At 45.3% G+C, this 15,371-nt stretch overlaps 3 protein-coding genes across 3 annotated transcripts in view; 1 reads left to right on the top strand and 2 right to left on the bottom strand.

The window, feature by feature from the left end:
- Positions 1-6,815: 6,815 nt before the first annotated feature.
- T265_04327 (hypothetical protein) lies at positions 6,816-10,530 on the bottom strand (the record flags this gene model as incomplete). The annotated part of the gene is made up of 5 exons (XM_009169036.1): positions 6,816-6,897; positions 9,177-9,289; positions 9,323-9,445; positions 10,219-10,371; positions 10,429-10,530. 5 exons carry the CDS (start codon positions 10,528-10,530, stop codon positions 6,816-6,818), a joined length of 573 nt encoding a protein of 190 aa, XP_009167300.1.
- A 279-nt stretch (positions 10,531-10,809) lies between these two features.
- Positions 10,810-15,371, bottom strand: part of T265_04324 (hypothetical protein) — a gene marked incomplete at both ends in the record, with an annotated part of 40,013 nt that continues 35,451 nt past the window's right edge. Inside the window, 4 exons of the mRNA XM_009169033.1 lie at positions 10,810-11,149; positions 11,804-11,973; positions 12,748-12,956; positions 13,587-13,676. Of these exons, the coding sequence (XP_009167297.1) occupies positions 11,044-11,149; positions 11,804-11,973; positions 12,748-12,956; positions 13,587-13,676 (575 nt within the window). The remainder of the gene's footprint in view (positions 11,150-11,803; positions 11,974-12,747; positions 12,957-13,586; positions 13,677-15,371) is intronic.
- Positions 12,101-12,403, top strand: T265_04326 (hypothetical protein; the record flags this gene model as incomplete). The annotated part of the gene is made up of 1 exon (XM_009169035.1): positions 12,101-12,403. One exon carries the CDS (start codon positions 12,101-12,103, stop codon positions 12,401-12,403), a length of 303 nt encoding a protein of 100 aa, XP_009167299.1.

The following is a 15,371-nucleotide window of genomic DNA, read 5'->3' as shown; positions in this document are numbered from 1 at the left end:
TTAAACCATTTTTTTGCCGGTGGTATGGTGGCGTCTTCAGCCATCTGATACCAAGATTCTGCAAGCAATTCCTAAACTCTTCTATCTCGAGGCAAGGCCCCTGATCGGTTAGGACCATTTTTGGCACCCAATGGTTGGCCACGATGTGATGCATTATCACTCCGCTGATAATCGTCGCCCGTTGATTAGGCACGACTGCCGTTTCGATCCACCAGGTGATAATCGTCGCCCGTTGATTAGGCACGACCGCCGTTTCGATCCACCGGGTTAGGTGTTGTCATTATCACGATGTATTGATTGCTGCTGGTTGTCAACGGAAAGGGGCCCGTGACGTCAACGGACTATAACTCGCCCAGTTCCGTGACAGGAATAGGTTTCATGGGATGAGCTGCCCCTGTTATGTCCCCTTTCATCAGTTGGCACCGCTTACAGGACACCACATAATCTATGTGTTCGTGGAATTTCGCTTTGTGTCTTTTGAAAAGGGAAGATCTGTTGCGGAATTTGTGGAGTCGTTTTGTAACATTTGCTTGGATTTGAGCGATGAATGATTGGAGTCAATGAATATCCAGGAAAGTTCGAGAAGACGCGTTCAGGAGAAGATGGATGTATAGTTTTTTTAATTAAGGTGCAAATGGGAGTTTTGCTCAGCTGCCCAGTGGTCTGTAACCGGTCAGTTGGCGCTTACCAATAAATAACTCCGCAGCAAAGGCCTACTTCCTTTCATTTAGTTGGCAACGCTTACAGGACACCACATAATTCATCACGTCACTTCTCATCCCTGGCCAGCAGGCCGAAGTAAGTCGTACGTTCTGGGGCACCACGTTTCTCATGGCATTCAACGATAAGCTTCCGTCTCAGGACGAGAGGTATAAAGGGCACTACAACATCCAAATCAGTGGCGTTCCATGAAATAATGCCGGCTTCATTCAGCCTTGACCGATCAAGGTGATTCTGGAACGTTTCCAATTTCTTGTCTTCATCTCCGTTCCCAATGCTCCTCCCATCCAACAAGGCGGCTGCAACCTTCCGTAGCACAGAATCCAGCCGTTAGAGTTGCACCAACCTTCCGGGATCCAGTTTGACGACGAAGCTATTGGCACCAATCATGATCCTGGGGACCTCAGCTTCAGGCTCTGGTATTGACAGCCGATCGGCGAAGTGGTTCTCCTTCCCTGGCACGTACCGGATCGTGAAGCCGTGCTCTGGAAATCGGGGTACGCAGCGCGCAAGCTTTTTGCGGGTATCTTTGGTGTTCCTGATCCATTCCAGGGGTTTGTGATCAGTTTTGACATGAAATCTTTTTCCAGGCAGATATGACCTCCACCTATACAGGACCCAAACGATTGCTTAACATACTTTCTCAGTGGTTGAGTACTTCTGTTCAGAGTTAGTCAAGACACTAGTGATATGTTCGATAACTTCATTCTTTTGCTTTAGGACTGCACCGGTACCAAGAGCACTAGCGTTTTTTGCAACAATGAACATCAATCCGACCCTGGGTAGTTTGAGGATTAGTTGCCGACCCATCATCCGCGCTTTGACATGCTTAAAAGCCTCATGTGCTTCTCCGGTCCATTCAAATTTCCGATTTTGCTCCAGTAAGTCGTACAGTGGGACAACAACCTTGTTGAAATCCTTAACAAATAGGCTGTAGTATGCCTTTCGTTCAGGATGCTGCCGTAGAGATCGCTTTGGTTTGGGAACAGGGCAGTCCTCAATCATTGCCAGTTTTCTGGTAGTTGGCTGAATTTTCCGTGACCCGCTTTACGCTCCAGAAGTATCACCGAACTCTGAATGACCTGTGGCTTGGATTCATTTACCCTCAAAGAAGCCTCCCAGATCCGTTTCAATATATACTTCAAATTAATTGCGGGCTCTAGTTCCGGATTGTTGCACACAAAGGTATCGTCTCCGCACACGGTAAATGTTGTATATGCTGATTAGTCAATCTGTGGTAGCTGCTGCCTAATGCTGGAGAAAAAAAAGACACACAGAAGGGAAAACAACCGCTATATTTCGAACAAACGAGTGCGAGAGCGTGAGTGCGTGCGAGCGCGAGAGCGAAATTTACAACGGTCCCACGCTATTTAAAGGGGACTTTCCGACACTGATGCAGGCCGTTTGATAGGCGTTAATGAACACCTATCAACATCGATCGTGCCTCTATGAAAAGCCTGAACGCTGATCACATTCGGTCGTGCTTCTGCTGCGTGCGAGAACACTCCCCAGGTTTTGCTGAAATGACTGAATGATTGACTGGCCTGGATGCTTGCCGGCTTTCCTGTGGAGCACGGACTTCCGTTCTGAGGTTTCTTTCAGGTATCTGATCTTTCTGCCAGCAAGTTCTGCGGTCACTTCGTTGAAGGAAGAATCAAAACCGGAATCTGAATTTTGCCACAGACCGGACTTCCGATTCTGATTGGCTCCGTTTTCTTCGTGACCTCTGGGTTTGACCGCACCTTTGACTAGCTTTTCGCGTCCGACAATGGATTTCCTTGTGGCAACGTCGATTACACAATGAACATTTGTGCTTTTTATACGGACACAATCGCACAAAATGCCATTTGCCGTATTACCAGCATGCTGAAGGAGGCTTTGCCCTATTCGACTTTGTCACCATAGGAGGTTGCTTTGATGTCGCCTTGGCGGTGTTGAAAGCAGGGTTATATAAGGGCTTCTCCAACAAGGCCGTGTCGTGCTTAAGCTTCAAAAGGCGCTGGCACTCATGGGTAATAGGCTGCAGCGTTATCTCGGGAGTTTTGTTTGGTCTTGCCCAATAGCCTTGCCCTGATACCACTGTCTGAACGTGACTGAAGACCACACATGAAAATAAGACATTTGAACTGGTCTTCCGTCATGGTAGATAGCTTGAATTTTTCGCATTCAAGGTTGACTCTACCGGCATAAGTGATGTAGTCTTCGGACTCCTTTTTCGCCAGTTTCATACATTGGTAGCGAATATTAAACAAGGAGGAACGCTCACCGAAAATCATTGACAGTTTCCGCACGGTTTTGTCAAAACTGAGATCTCACGCGTTCTAAGGCAGGATAAAGTCGGAATACAGTGTGTGTTAGGTTGTCCGAAGCTCTCTGAGCAATAAGCGTACTATCCAGGCATTATATTTGTGCTTCAGTTCGACTTAGAAAACATCTTTGTAACGTCTGAACCAAAAATCGAAGGTAAGGCCGGCATCAGGGTCACGAGGGAACTCCGTGATGCTATTGGAGATCGAGTCGACTGAACTTGTATCCGGAGCGGAATTTGGTGGTTGAATTTTAAGCTGCTGCGGCAATGCTTCCACCAAACGTAATTGTACCGCTTCAAACTCGTTTTGTTGTTGCAGCAGAATTTTTTTCAACGCTTCAGCAGTTATTGTCATGATCCAGTAGGTTCGGGCGTCGCCAATCTGTTATATTTGCTGATTAGTCAATCTGTGGTATCTGCTGCTGACCTGCTCCAGTGCCTAACGCTGGAGAAAAAAAGACTCACAGAGGGGAACACAACCGCTATATTTCGAACAAACGAGTGCGAGAGCGTGAGTGCGTGCGAGCGCGAGAGCGAAATTTACAACGGTCCCACGCTATTTAAAGGGGACTTTCCGACACTGATGCAGGCCGTTTGATAGGCGTTAATGAACACCTATCAACATCGATCGTGCCTCTATGAAAAGCCTGAACGCTGATCACATTCGGTCGTGCTTCTGCCGCGTGCGAGAACACTCACCAGGTTTTGCTGAAATGATTGAATGATTGACTGGCCTGGATGCTTGCCGGCTTTCCTGTGGAGCACGGACTTCCGATTCTGATTGGCTCCGTTTTCTTCGTGACCTCTGGGTTTGACCGCACCTTTGACTAGCTTTTCGCGTCCGACAATGGATTTCCTTGTGGCAACGTCGATTACACAATGAACATTTGTGCTTTTTATACGGACACAATCGCACAAAATGCCATTTGCCGTATTACCAGCATGCTGAAGGAGGCTTTGCCCTATTCGACTTTGTCACCATAGGAGGTTGCTTTGATGTCGCCTTGGCGGTGTTGAAAGCAGGGTTATATAAGGGCTTCTCCAACAAGGCCGTGTCGTGCTTAAGCTTCAAAAGGCGCTGGCACTCTTTCTCATGACTTTCAACCTTGATAGGTAGTTGCCGGTATCTGGAACGTAATTTGAACACAGTGAAATATTGAGAATACTGGAGGGAAGTGAGAATCTCCGCAACCGAAGGCACTATTGCAACCCGATCAATGCTTATTTCACTCAGCAACCGGAAATCGACGCGAAATAGTTGTTACCGGTTTGTTTTCTTCACAAGAACAACTGGAATTTGTATGAACTGTTCACTCTCTCGAGTATACCGCTTAACATCTCTTGAAAGTGTTTATTGAACAGCTTTCGTAGATGGACCGATAGCGAACTGGGCCGTAAGGACGAAAGAAATCAGAAGAGAGGGTTTTCATGTTCAGTCCATGAGCAGATGCCAAACGGATCTATATCTCCTGTGAAAAGTTCGGAGTACACCCTAGCCAAAGATTGCACTGACGGCACATTACAAGTCGGAGACTTGTAGTGAACATTTCCATGTGCCGTCAACCAACTCCAACTAATTTGTTTAGTACATGCATGTTTACTAGATCACGCGACTTGCCTACCACAAAAGCACACAAATAACCTGAAAAATGCCGTCCCGCCCGCAACAGCGAACAACAACAGGCCAGTTCTTGTCTTGTACACATCGGAACGATTCATTTTTTACACACACGTCAAACTTTGCTATATACAGAAGAAGACAACTCAGTCAACATGCACAGTCTCGTGCGCGCAGGGTGCAAGGAGTCAATCAAGCACTCCAAGTCCACGGACGGTTATGGAGCACACATAGCAGCTATACTATGATGAAAACACGGCCCCGCAGTCCGCACGTTCACCAATGGAACCTCACGTACGATAAGTTCCCTTTTGGTTCGTTCCACATTTTATATTACCTTCATTTTCTACATGCTGCTAATCACTTCTGTAAACTACTGTCAACCGCAGCAGAGACTGTTATTGGTGCATATACTTGTATTGAGTTGTATTATGGCTATCACCACCTGTGCACCAATAGACTCTCGGATACGAAGTCAACCCACACCAGTGACTGGGCAGCCTTAAAGCCTGACTGAGCCGTACTTAGTCATCAGTTTGCCTCATCTATTTTCGCTACGGATTCCACGCTCTCGAGAAATCCGCTCCCTAAGTCATATTTTGTGTTTGGGCTGATCAGGAACTCACGCTGCACCAACCTGTCGCCTAAGCGCTTTTGGGCCCTGAAAATCCGTTGATTTCCAGTTGGCATTCACCCCCGCTTCAACTGCTAGCGCACACGATTTGCATTCAGCCCCACTTTCACTCTGTTTCAATGACATCACTTGCTACCGTATAAATCAGGCTCAGCACCCTCTTCCCGGCTAGCTTGATAACAGCCTGCATCCCAAACTGTATCACAGTAATAATAACAGCCCACCAGAAAACGGGATTAATTTGTAGTGTTATTATGTACAGGTGGTGGCGATATTGATTCTTCCGATGGTCAGACATGCCACATTCTTAAAATCAGCTCTTTGGAGCTTGCCTTGTCAATTGATGGCTATTGACGGTTATAAGTTATGTGGCTAGTTGGCCCATCTTAGTCTGCAATTCCTCCACCGGTGAATCATCCTTCTTCTTCTGAGACCCCAGGGTGGTTAGTGGCTTCTCCGCCAATTTCCGCGCCAAACGCACGAGTTTATCCACAATCAACCGGTCATTTGTTCTCGATAACCGCAACTGGGCAACAAGTGCAGGATGCACAGCTCTGATGACCTGGCCAGACATCAACTGCTGGCGTAATACTCCGTCTAGTCCCGGCAAAGCCCGATGCAGCGTGCGCTGCAGGCCTGCAAACAACACCATTGGCTCCCATGCAGGTCCCATCCTGGTCGCTTTGAATCACCTCACAGCTTCCATGCGGTCGGACGATGTACCGAACCCCGCTGCGACAGCTTCCCTAGGGGGTGCACAGTCCATGTTCTGAGGGTCCCTTCTGGCCGTAGCCGGGCAGCCTCCTCCGCCCCCTGAAGTGGGTCTCCAGTGCCACCAAATTAACCCGGTCGGCCTCCAGTACAGCTGCTGCAATTCCCCGATATCCTCCAGGATGGTCCACACAGTCGATCATAAAGTGGCTATGGTCACGGAAACGTTATTCGTGTTCTGGTTACGGCTTTAAATATAAGGATGAAAGCCATCTACCGCGGAGCTGTTTGTTAAAAAATGCCAACTAAGCAGTTAAGAATAAGGAAGTAGCGAATACCAACTAAGCAGTTAAGGACAAGGAAGTAAACGTCTCATATGCACGTGGTTAGCCTTCAGGTTTAAAAAAAAACTGAACATTCTCACGCGTCTTTTTGAACTTTCATGAATATTTTAAACGAACACTGCAAAGTAGTTCCAAGGGTTCCGTAATAAACTTCATCTTCCATTAGATGCGAGGTGCAGCTTCGAGAAGCCGACAGATTTCTCGCACGCCTCATCAGTAGTACGCGTCGTTATACCGGTAGCAGCACCGCCCCCAATGGACACCTACTCAAATTTGCAGGATATACACCATCCGGACGTTAGTTCTTTAAGTCCCGACCAACTTTCTACATTACTCACTTGGCCTGGTGGAGCTTCTGTGTGGAAGGCGAAGCTCTGCAAAAAAAACTACCGCTTGTTTATCAAAGCATTCCGAAACGGTGACCAGGAGTTGATTTGACCGATGAGGGACAATCAAGAGTAATTTCCCCAAGCTTTCGAGCTACTCATTGTCAACAATTCCATGCATGCTATGTCTGGCCCGATTGCGTATTTCACTCTTTTCTTCCTCAACCAGGTGAATTCTGAAGGTCACAAAGCAATTGAAAATTCCGCTCTGTCGGTCGAGGGACGTTGCAATGGTTTCACTCTCATCGTTCGTCAAAAAAGGTGAGACGTTTGTGCCTATGTAATAACAGGGTTACATGAGCTTCTATTGAGCATGAAGGAGATAAACCGGGGGTTGTTAGGTTCAAGTACGTAATTTCCTCAAAACGAATTAACCGACGTAAGAACAACAGCGGTCTCATGAATCTGATTACTCTCCACGAGATTACTCCATGAAAAAATGGATTTCTCGAAAACAAAAAGCGAACATGGTAAACTTACTTCTTTGGTCCTCAGCTTCCAAAAGCAAATTTAGCTGTCCTACATAATCTACTAAGGCGTCCTCAGGAGGGAATTTGGCGACTACTGAGAAACGCACATGTGGGTTTTCAAAGGCTGTCGCAATCTCCTGTGCGCACTGTATGAACACAGATGGTGGGATTGTACAAGTAACGCCCTATCAAGAACACGATTCTAGAGAGTACTTGTTTGTTTGGTCATCGCGGAACGTGTTCCGATCGGAATTAAACTGGCGAACTACACAGTAACTGAGAGAACACCGATTAAACACTTACTCCTGGAATCGCGCCGTAATGGTAACAACCATAGCTATTCACGACGCAATACGCCCTGCCCGTTCTATGAACTTGACGGCATTGAGTAGTGTGTCTTTAAACACCAGAACATGGGCAATTGTTACGGCGTTCAAACTGTTGACATGGTATGAATGCGGTAAGGGACCACAGGATAACATTTACCGGAAGTGCATAAGGAGTCGCCACTGTGCTTATATTTTATGCTTATCTGTGTGCGTCAGGGTGGAATCATGTTATATTTTGTGTACCACACATGAACTCCGTTTGAAGCCGAAACGCTACTTATTAGGCTGAAGCTCCTCCATTTACTACCTCCTCCGGACCCTGTGAAAATATGAGCTTTTCTCTTTAGCCAACTGACGGCTAATTCTAATTTTGTGTCCGACTCCCTAACTTCCTACGTTGCGCTTCAGATAACAAGTCCAGTGCGTTCTACATCGATGCAACAGAAACTCGAAGTGACAATTGTTTGCCAACCAAGACGATGCTCATGTGTTGGTGGATCAAAGATCGATACATAATCCAGGGCATTTTGTACGGATCTGGTACGGGTTTGGCTATTGGTGTTGTTCACGCAATACAAACCCGTGCGACTAACCAGTAGGAATACATTTATTTGTAGTTGATCTTAGTATCAGGGGATTCTGTAATTTTTAGGATTTTGTGATGCTATTCAATGCTGGGATACCGAGAAGCATCGGAAATCATCACCAGTGCGCACCTTACGAAATTCAGGAAGCCTCGAAGCCGCAAACTTCAGGCCAGCGGCTGAACAGTTTTACCGTAGTTACCGTTCTCCACGAAAAATCTGGTAAAGCTAACCGTGTATATATCGACTGTACTGGAATCAGCAGCAGTTGAAGTGAGTGCTTTGGACACTAGCAGTATGTCACACTGAGAACTATCGTTGTTAGTAATATGTTGCAATGAAAGTGTTCAGATTTTTTTGGAAAATCATGTGGAAAGGAAAGCTGGGGGGTTGTAGCAACTCAACTGGAATCAGCAGCAGTTGAAGTGAGTGATTTGGACACTAGCAGTATGTCACACTGAGAACTATCGTTGTTAGTAATATGTTGCAATGAAAGTGTTCAGATTTTTTTGGAAAATCATGTGGAAAGGAAAGCTGGGGGTTGTAGCAACTCATAGACAGTACACACAAATGTCTATGAACACTAATCATGAAACGAGTGAGGTGGCTTCGTTCTAGAAAGGGCTACGGGGACCTTCTAAATAAGCTATGAGGAATCTCCAAGGGCTGAGTTGAAACTGCATTAGGGCCATTGGTCTACTCGATTTTTGATCAGAGGAAAATCATTCCTTTGAAGATTGAATTCACCGTGTTAATTATGGTTTCTCCATTTTGCGCAAGAAACTGCATTCTGGGATCCATTTCTCCTGTCAACACACAAACGGTTTAGTGACTGTGGCATGAAAGTATTGACCAGGAGGAAAGCACTTCTGACCTTTGTAACTCGATCGCGAGTTCGGCCCGTGGTTCGAGTCCAATCTCGGCATCGCAACTGCTCTTGTCTAGGTACCAGTATCTCATGTTTCACGCTTCCTTCGGTTGGCACTGGCAGCTATGCACCGATAGGTTGTTGTAGCTGAACTATTATTATTACTTCGGGGAGGATGGCTGGGTGGACAGAGCGCGGATTTACTGGCCAGAAGGTCCGTGGGTCGAACACGACCTCAGTCTTTCAACTTCCCCTGTCAAGGGTCGGACAACCTGGCAGTATACCAGCCCTCGTGATTCCTTCAGGTGGCATGGTAGCTAGGCACCGAAAGGGTGTTACAGTTGAATTACTGTTATTATCGGGCTTGGGTAACCTGGTGGTGCCTCCTTCAGTTGACACTGAACAAACGAGAAAACAGTAGAAATAGATCTTGCTCGATTATCTAGGTTACCAATCCTCGAGCAACGAAACATCTGTAAAAGTTGAACTCCCTAGCATGATGAGTGTTCTCATCCAGTTTGGGAAATTTTGATGCGCTCACATAATCACAAGTTAGCTTCAAACCGGAGGTCAGACAGTGTTAAGCCCAGTAATCGTAGCTCATCAATATGTCGGTCTAAGTGATGCCCCTTGATAATTACATTCTAACCGTGGAACAGATTTCGGATGTTGCAGGAACGAAATAAACTCCCCAATTATTGTGGACAGAAGGAAAAATTAGGCTCGCAGGTGACGGCTTATTTTCACGTGTGAGGCAACCGATAACTCCAATCATAGTACGTCTAAACAGGTGAAAGAAGCCCACCAAACAACCAGGATGAAACGAGAATTTACTACGTGGATGGATAAGCGGCGTCATAAACTGTCGATTGAAAGGTAATCACAGAACTGTTCAGCTGCTCGCGGTCAAAAACTTCAAACCACTAGCCGGGAGAGTGATGGTTCGGAAATTTCTGAAATTTTGTGAGCTGATTCCAAATGAGAGTGAAACAGCTGAACAGTGGTGCTAGGCTTTTCAGCATCGAAAGGCGAAGTGCACGTAACACCACGGTCGTCGATATGCTCCCAACGGCAAACCATGGATGTTCATGATGACTGTGGTGTTGGGTAAATAAGACTTCGGAAATTGTCAGAGCTAAGCATTAACCACTATCCGATTTAGATCAGGATGATCGCCATTACTAACATGAAACGCACATGACATATTTGGACTAGCTAGGACACCATTCCACAGGAGAAGCCTCACAATGTCTAAGCTGGTATTTCGTCCAAGTAGATGTGATTGATAGGAAAGCCACAAACGGTGTGTTCCGTTTCTTACGTGATGCGCGATGAAATTGCCGAAATTTTGGATACGAGTGACTGGGACACTAGCCGGAGACGGATAGTCCAAAGTGATCTGGGCAAATCAGTGGTGACATTTTCATCATCATTGTCAGTTGTAATAACCGCGTACTCGTCGTACAGTGGTTGTAGCTGCCACAGTTTCGTTCACCGATGATTTGGGGGGAAGGTAGGTAGCTGCACATTGCAGGCGGGAGCTGATAAATTGGTGCATAAATCAAGCACTGTCAGTGGGCTGTCAAATGAGTGGGGTGGTTGGAAAAGGAGCTATGCATTGAAGGCGATAGCTTGGATGCACGAGCGCCATCGAGGGTGTGACTGGGCCATGACATTTCCCTTGCACTGTCCTACTCGGCAAGCTTTGGATGACTGAAACGAGTTCTAATTATCAGTAACACGCAGCAACTCTAAACCACGGTACCTAAACGATCCGCACTTTGCAGAAAACGTAGCCATCACAGCGAAAATTGGGACACCTTCGGAATAAGTTTACGCTAATTTATTGCTACAATGAAAAGACCAAACTTTTGAACAAAATACATGTCAAGAGAATCATGATAAATAAAAAATATTTCGAACACGAATAGGGAGCCACCCGCCAGTGTAATGTATAAAATTGTTTAGAGCAAGTGGTTAAAGCAACCAAAGTGTGCGGAAATGAATCAGGTTGTGGGAATGTGAGAGCGTTCAACGAGATATTCCGTAGGTTAGACAATTTCACATTGCCCTATTTTGGTGTTTTATTATGAGTATCGGAGGACCACGAATAAGTGCCAGAGTATCGGTAGCCAGCCCGCTTGCGCAGCAGACTGCCCGCATCCGGTCCATCACGGCTGAAGCAAAACGATAAAAAAAGAAAATTAGTTGCGAAAATTTACCATTCCCTGAACCGGCTACACAACATTTAATCAGATCATTCCGACTGGCAGCAGCCTGCAAAGTTTTCGATGCTGCTCAATGAATGAGAATACCTTTAGTTGCTTATGTGCGGACGGTTTCTTCAATTTGCCAGCGATCCCACGAAAAGGGCCGGCAAAATGTCACAAACAAGGGTTACATTCCAGTCTATAGCTGCGGGCTATATTTCTTGCTGATGGAACTGTGGTTCAAACAACTCTTCTTCATAAACATTGACAAGAGGAAATGGATCAACCCAAATCTTTGGGATTCCAACGGCACTCTAAAGTAATCGATGCTTCATTCTAGTAAATTAGTCTTTACGGGGTGGAGACCACATTTCGCGGCCCCTAGTTTTAGCAAAATCATGGTTCGAAAAAAATCTCTAAACTAGACAAAAATCGCCTCCGGATGATGACTCTTTTCGACCTAAGTTAACTTGATAGATGGATATGAAGACCAACGGTAAATGAAGCGACCAGTGAGGGCTGAATAGTCTGCGAGCTCTCATACAGACACACACGTTTTCAAAACTCGAATGGAAAACGTGATTAAACAACAATAGATGACAGAGGAACAGTTCAACTGACCTGCCATAGATATAAGGTAGGGGCTTGACGCAATTCTTCTCCAGCTGCTCAAGAACTGGCGTTAGAATACGCCAGGCTTCTTCCAGTTCGTCGTTTCGCACGAAGTTCGTCTGAATTCCGCAAAATACGTCCAGTAACAGCCGTTCGTAAGCATCCGGTAGTTTTACGTGCTGAAGACAGGACGGGATTGTATTTAAGATTACAATTCAACCTGACAAATAGCCTGAGGAGATTTCGGGGCGTGGTGTTTCCTTATCAAAAGTCCTATCGAAGAAAGTTTAAGTAAGCCGGTGGAAAATGCTACTACACGAATATCTTGACGAGGGAAATTTACTCACCAAAACACCCACGGCCCAGCATAGTTTTTGGGTCCCTAAATTATCTGGAGCTCCTAAGGATTGGGCGTTGAGTCGCTCCAGGGCGACAGCCCGAGCCGGAAAACTCGTGCTACAAAGCACGCTGTCCGGAACGGCCACCAGAGGCCACTCCAACGGGACGGACGACGTAAAAAATGGTGTAAAAAGCTTTCGTTTTCGATTTGACTACCAGGTGAAGACGAATTCACCCAAGACCCATCCGACGCAAGTTAGTCATGGCTAGCTTTCGTTTTCGATTTGACTACCGGGTGAAGACGAATTCACCCAAGACCCATCCGACGCAAGTTAAGTCATGGCTACGAAATACATTGATTTGTAAAAAAAAGGTTAAACATATATGCAATTTTATGAAGTGATACACATACAGCCAACTGTTATGCACAGACAATCGCTGCCCAATATATCCCAGAAGACGAATTATTGTAACGGAAATTAGTCGAATTACAGCAATGTTAGTGGGTAACCTGAGTTTATATTTAAGTCCTGTTTGAGAGGACTACCTCATGAGAGATCAATGGAAAGTTCAAGAGTACATGGTTGCACAAAGAGTCATCGGTGATAACCAACCTGATAACGTTTGGAATAAGTCAGGTCGAGTTCAGTCTCCTCCGTGTGGAACTTCATACCCGGAGATTTGGTGTTCAGCTTCATGTAAACTGCCTCATCAGGTTGAACCCGAATAACAAGTTCGTTGCGTGGTGTGGGATCAGACCCGAATAACATCAATGATAGGTCTTTGAATTGGATTCGCACTTCGGCTTTGCGTTCGTTCAAAGCTAACAAAACGGAGTGGTAAACTCGTGAAAAATTGACGGTAAAAATAACTAAGTGTGAAAAGCAACAGATCTGAGAGCAGAATTAAGTAGGACTAATGAAGATACAGGTCTCAAGAAAAAACGCGAAGTTGGACACTGTCATGGTTCGAAGTTGTATGAGGGAACAGAGAAGGCGCGGAAACAAGTGGTACGACAAATGTGGGGACGGACAGGTGCTGGAGGGAAACTGAACAAGCAAGTGCTGTGAATCCGTAAGGAAATCTGATGAAATGTACGTAGAGTGGAGCAAATAAAGCGGAAGAATAGACCACGAAGAGACAATATTCGAAAATGCTATTAAGGTAGGCTTTTAGACAAAGTCTTGTGCTACTTGGTGACCCAGGCACTTGAATCCGATCGGCTGTGAGCAGCTCAAATGTTCCTTGTACTCACTCGCTTTTGTGCACCTGCGCGGGTTTACCGCGATGAACTGATTTTCATGATGGCATACACGTAGGAGTGTTCTATAAACAGAACCGCGATGAACTGATTTTCATGATGGCATACAGAGCCATGTGTGACTTACACTCATGAACATAGAAGCTACTCACAAACACACTAGTAACACAATGAATGATCATATACGCTTACCTTTTCCTGCGCGCAGCACAAACGGCACGTTCCGCCAACGTTCGGTATTCAATCGGAGAAGCATACACACATAGGTAGGTGTGGTCGAATCTGCAAAAGTGATGCGGATTATCAAGCTGAAGAGATGTGGAGGAAAGCTGAATTTGGATGACCTCAACTAAAGAAAGGGTACAAAACAGTGACAACCGAATGTCAATCACAACCTCCCTTGTTTCGAAGCATTGTCCGGTTAGTAAAATTTGTTTTATTATGAATGCAATGAACATCCACGCCGAAATACTGCGGTAAATATGAAACAGAAGAAACCGGGACACTATTTAGTGTGGTTCATTTGTTGGAAGAAAAAAAAACAACCTACGACGGTCAGAAGTTCGAAATAAACTCAGCACGTTATGAAGGTGAGGACGTTGTGGTCCGTTGCGGACCTTTAAGGCCGCATATCACCAAATAAACCCGTGAATCAGAGGCCTAGACATACGTCGTTGAGGAAAAAGTGATGTTTGTTGGATAAATGTGTAAAAACAGTTCATGAGACGATACACTGCTCTGCATGGAGGTGGGGCGTGGACAAGAGTTTCTGATCAACACTTACGTGGACAAAAGGCCGTCCATCATGCATTGATTAGTAAACCTTCACTAAGTGGCAGTGGTCCAGGATTTCAAAAACGTAAACGTAGTGAGGATGGGCAGAAAGGATAACATGAATTACCTGTTTTCATCGAGTTCAACAGCCGGTGATCCCTAGTACTTATTCATGAGCCTTCTCTTTAGGTTCAAAGCCGAGATCTTCCGTACACAATCAACTGTGGTTCCTAATTAGATCAAAGGGAAAACCTAGTTGGATATCCTGACGATAACTCCACATAAGTAATCAATCATCTCCTGTAAGGGATCATCAAGAGAGAACTCACTAAAATGTTCCAAAGTCTAACAGAGTTTCCGATGAGACCCAGATTGTGATAAGCTCGACTTCACTTACTCACAATCCGTTTAATCGGGATAATTTCTTCACGGGTTTCTAAAGAACAGCTCATTTATGGTGTTCGTTCAGATGAATCCGAGTTGTTTGTTTTGGCTGTATAGAGCAGCAATGGTTGGAACTGTGTCGCCACATTTCCCGGTCAAATGTAAGTTTAAAGTCGTGGCACTTCTCCGGAATTACCTTTGGTTGGAAAGTAGTACATTCATTTCCGAAACATACTCTTTTCTGTTCAACGTTAAAATACAAGAACTGTTTTCTTGATACCTAGAAACAAATATGCCATGGTTTGAAGTTGATTTGTAGTCTGATGATAGTCGGGGCGTGGACAACGATTGTACCTCACTAGAGAAGACAAAAACTGCTCCGGAAAGACAAATGACTTTGTTTTCTGCATCAGAAACTCATAGATATCTGGTGTGATCAAATAAGCTTTCAAAATGGACCTGGGTGCCTGGAAGACAAAGCCCATTCGGAAAAGTGCTAAAATGCCGTCCGACCGAGTAGGAGCAAAGCACGCTGAACGTGATTCAGGGACATGCGTTGAGGTCATTATTTAATATCGCGATTGTATGGGATTGTTAGAAAGACGAGTGTAGATCCGCAATCTTTTGCTCCTGTTATTTTGTGATTTTAATCCACGTTGATGAGAAATATGAAAAAAGACCAATAAAACTGTATGCAAAGATCTACTGAGTCTCTCTATACAATTGTTCCCAAGATGCCTCTAGGATTGTTGTTCCCTAATACCTACATGATCACTGATGAATAGTCAGAAAGCCCTGTCTGACCAATCACTGGACTTT

This window comes from Opisthorchis viverrini (assembly GCF_000715545.1).
Source record: "Opisthorchis viverrini unplaced genomic scaffold opera_v5_70, whole genome shotgun sequence".
Taxonomy (NCBI): domain Eukaryota; kingdom Metazoa; phylum Platyhelminthes; class Trematoda; order Opisthorchiida; family Opisthorchiidae; genus Opisthorchis; species Opisthorchis viverrini.
The sequence above is the reverse complement of the archived record's forward strand: the minus strand, read 5'-3'. Positions and strand labels throughout refer to the sequence as shown.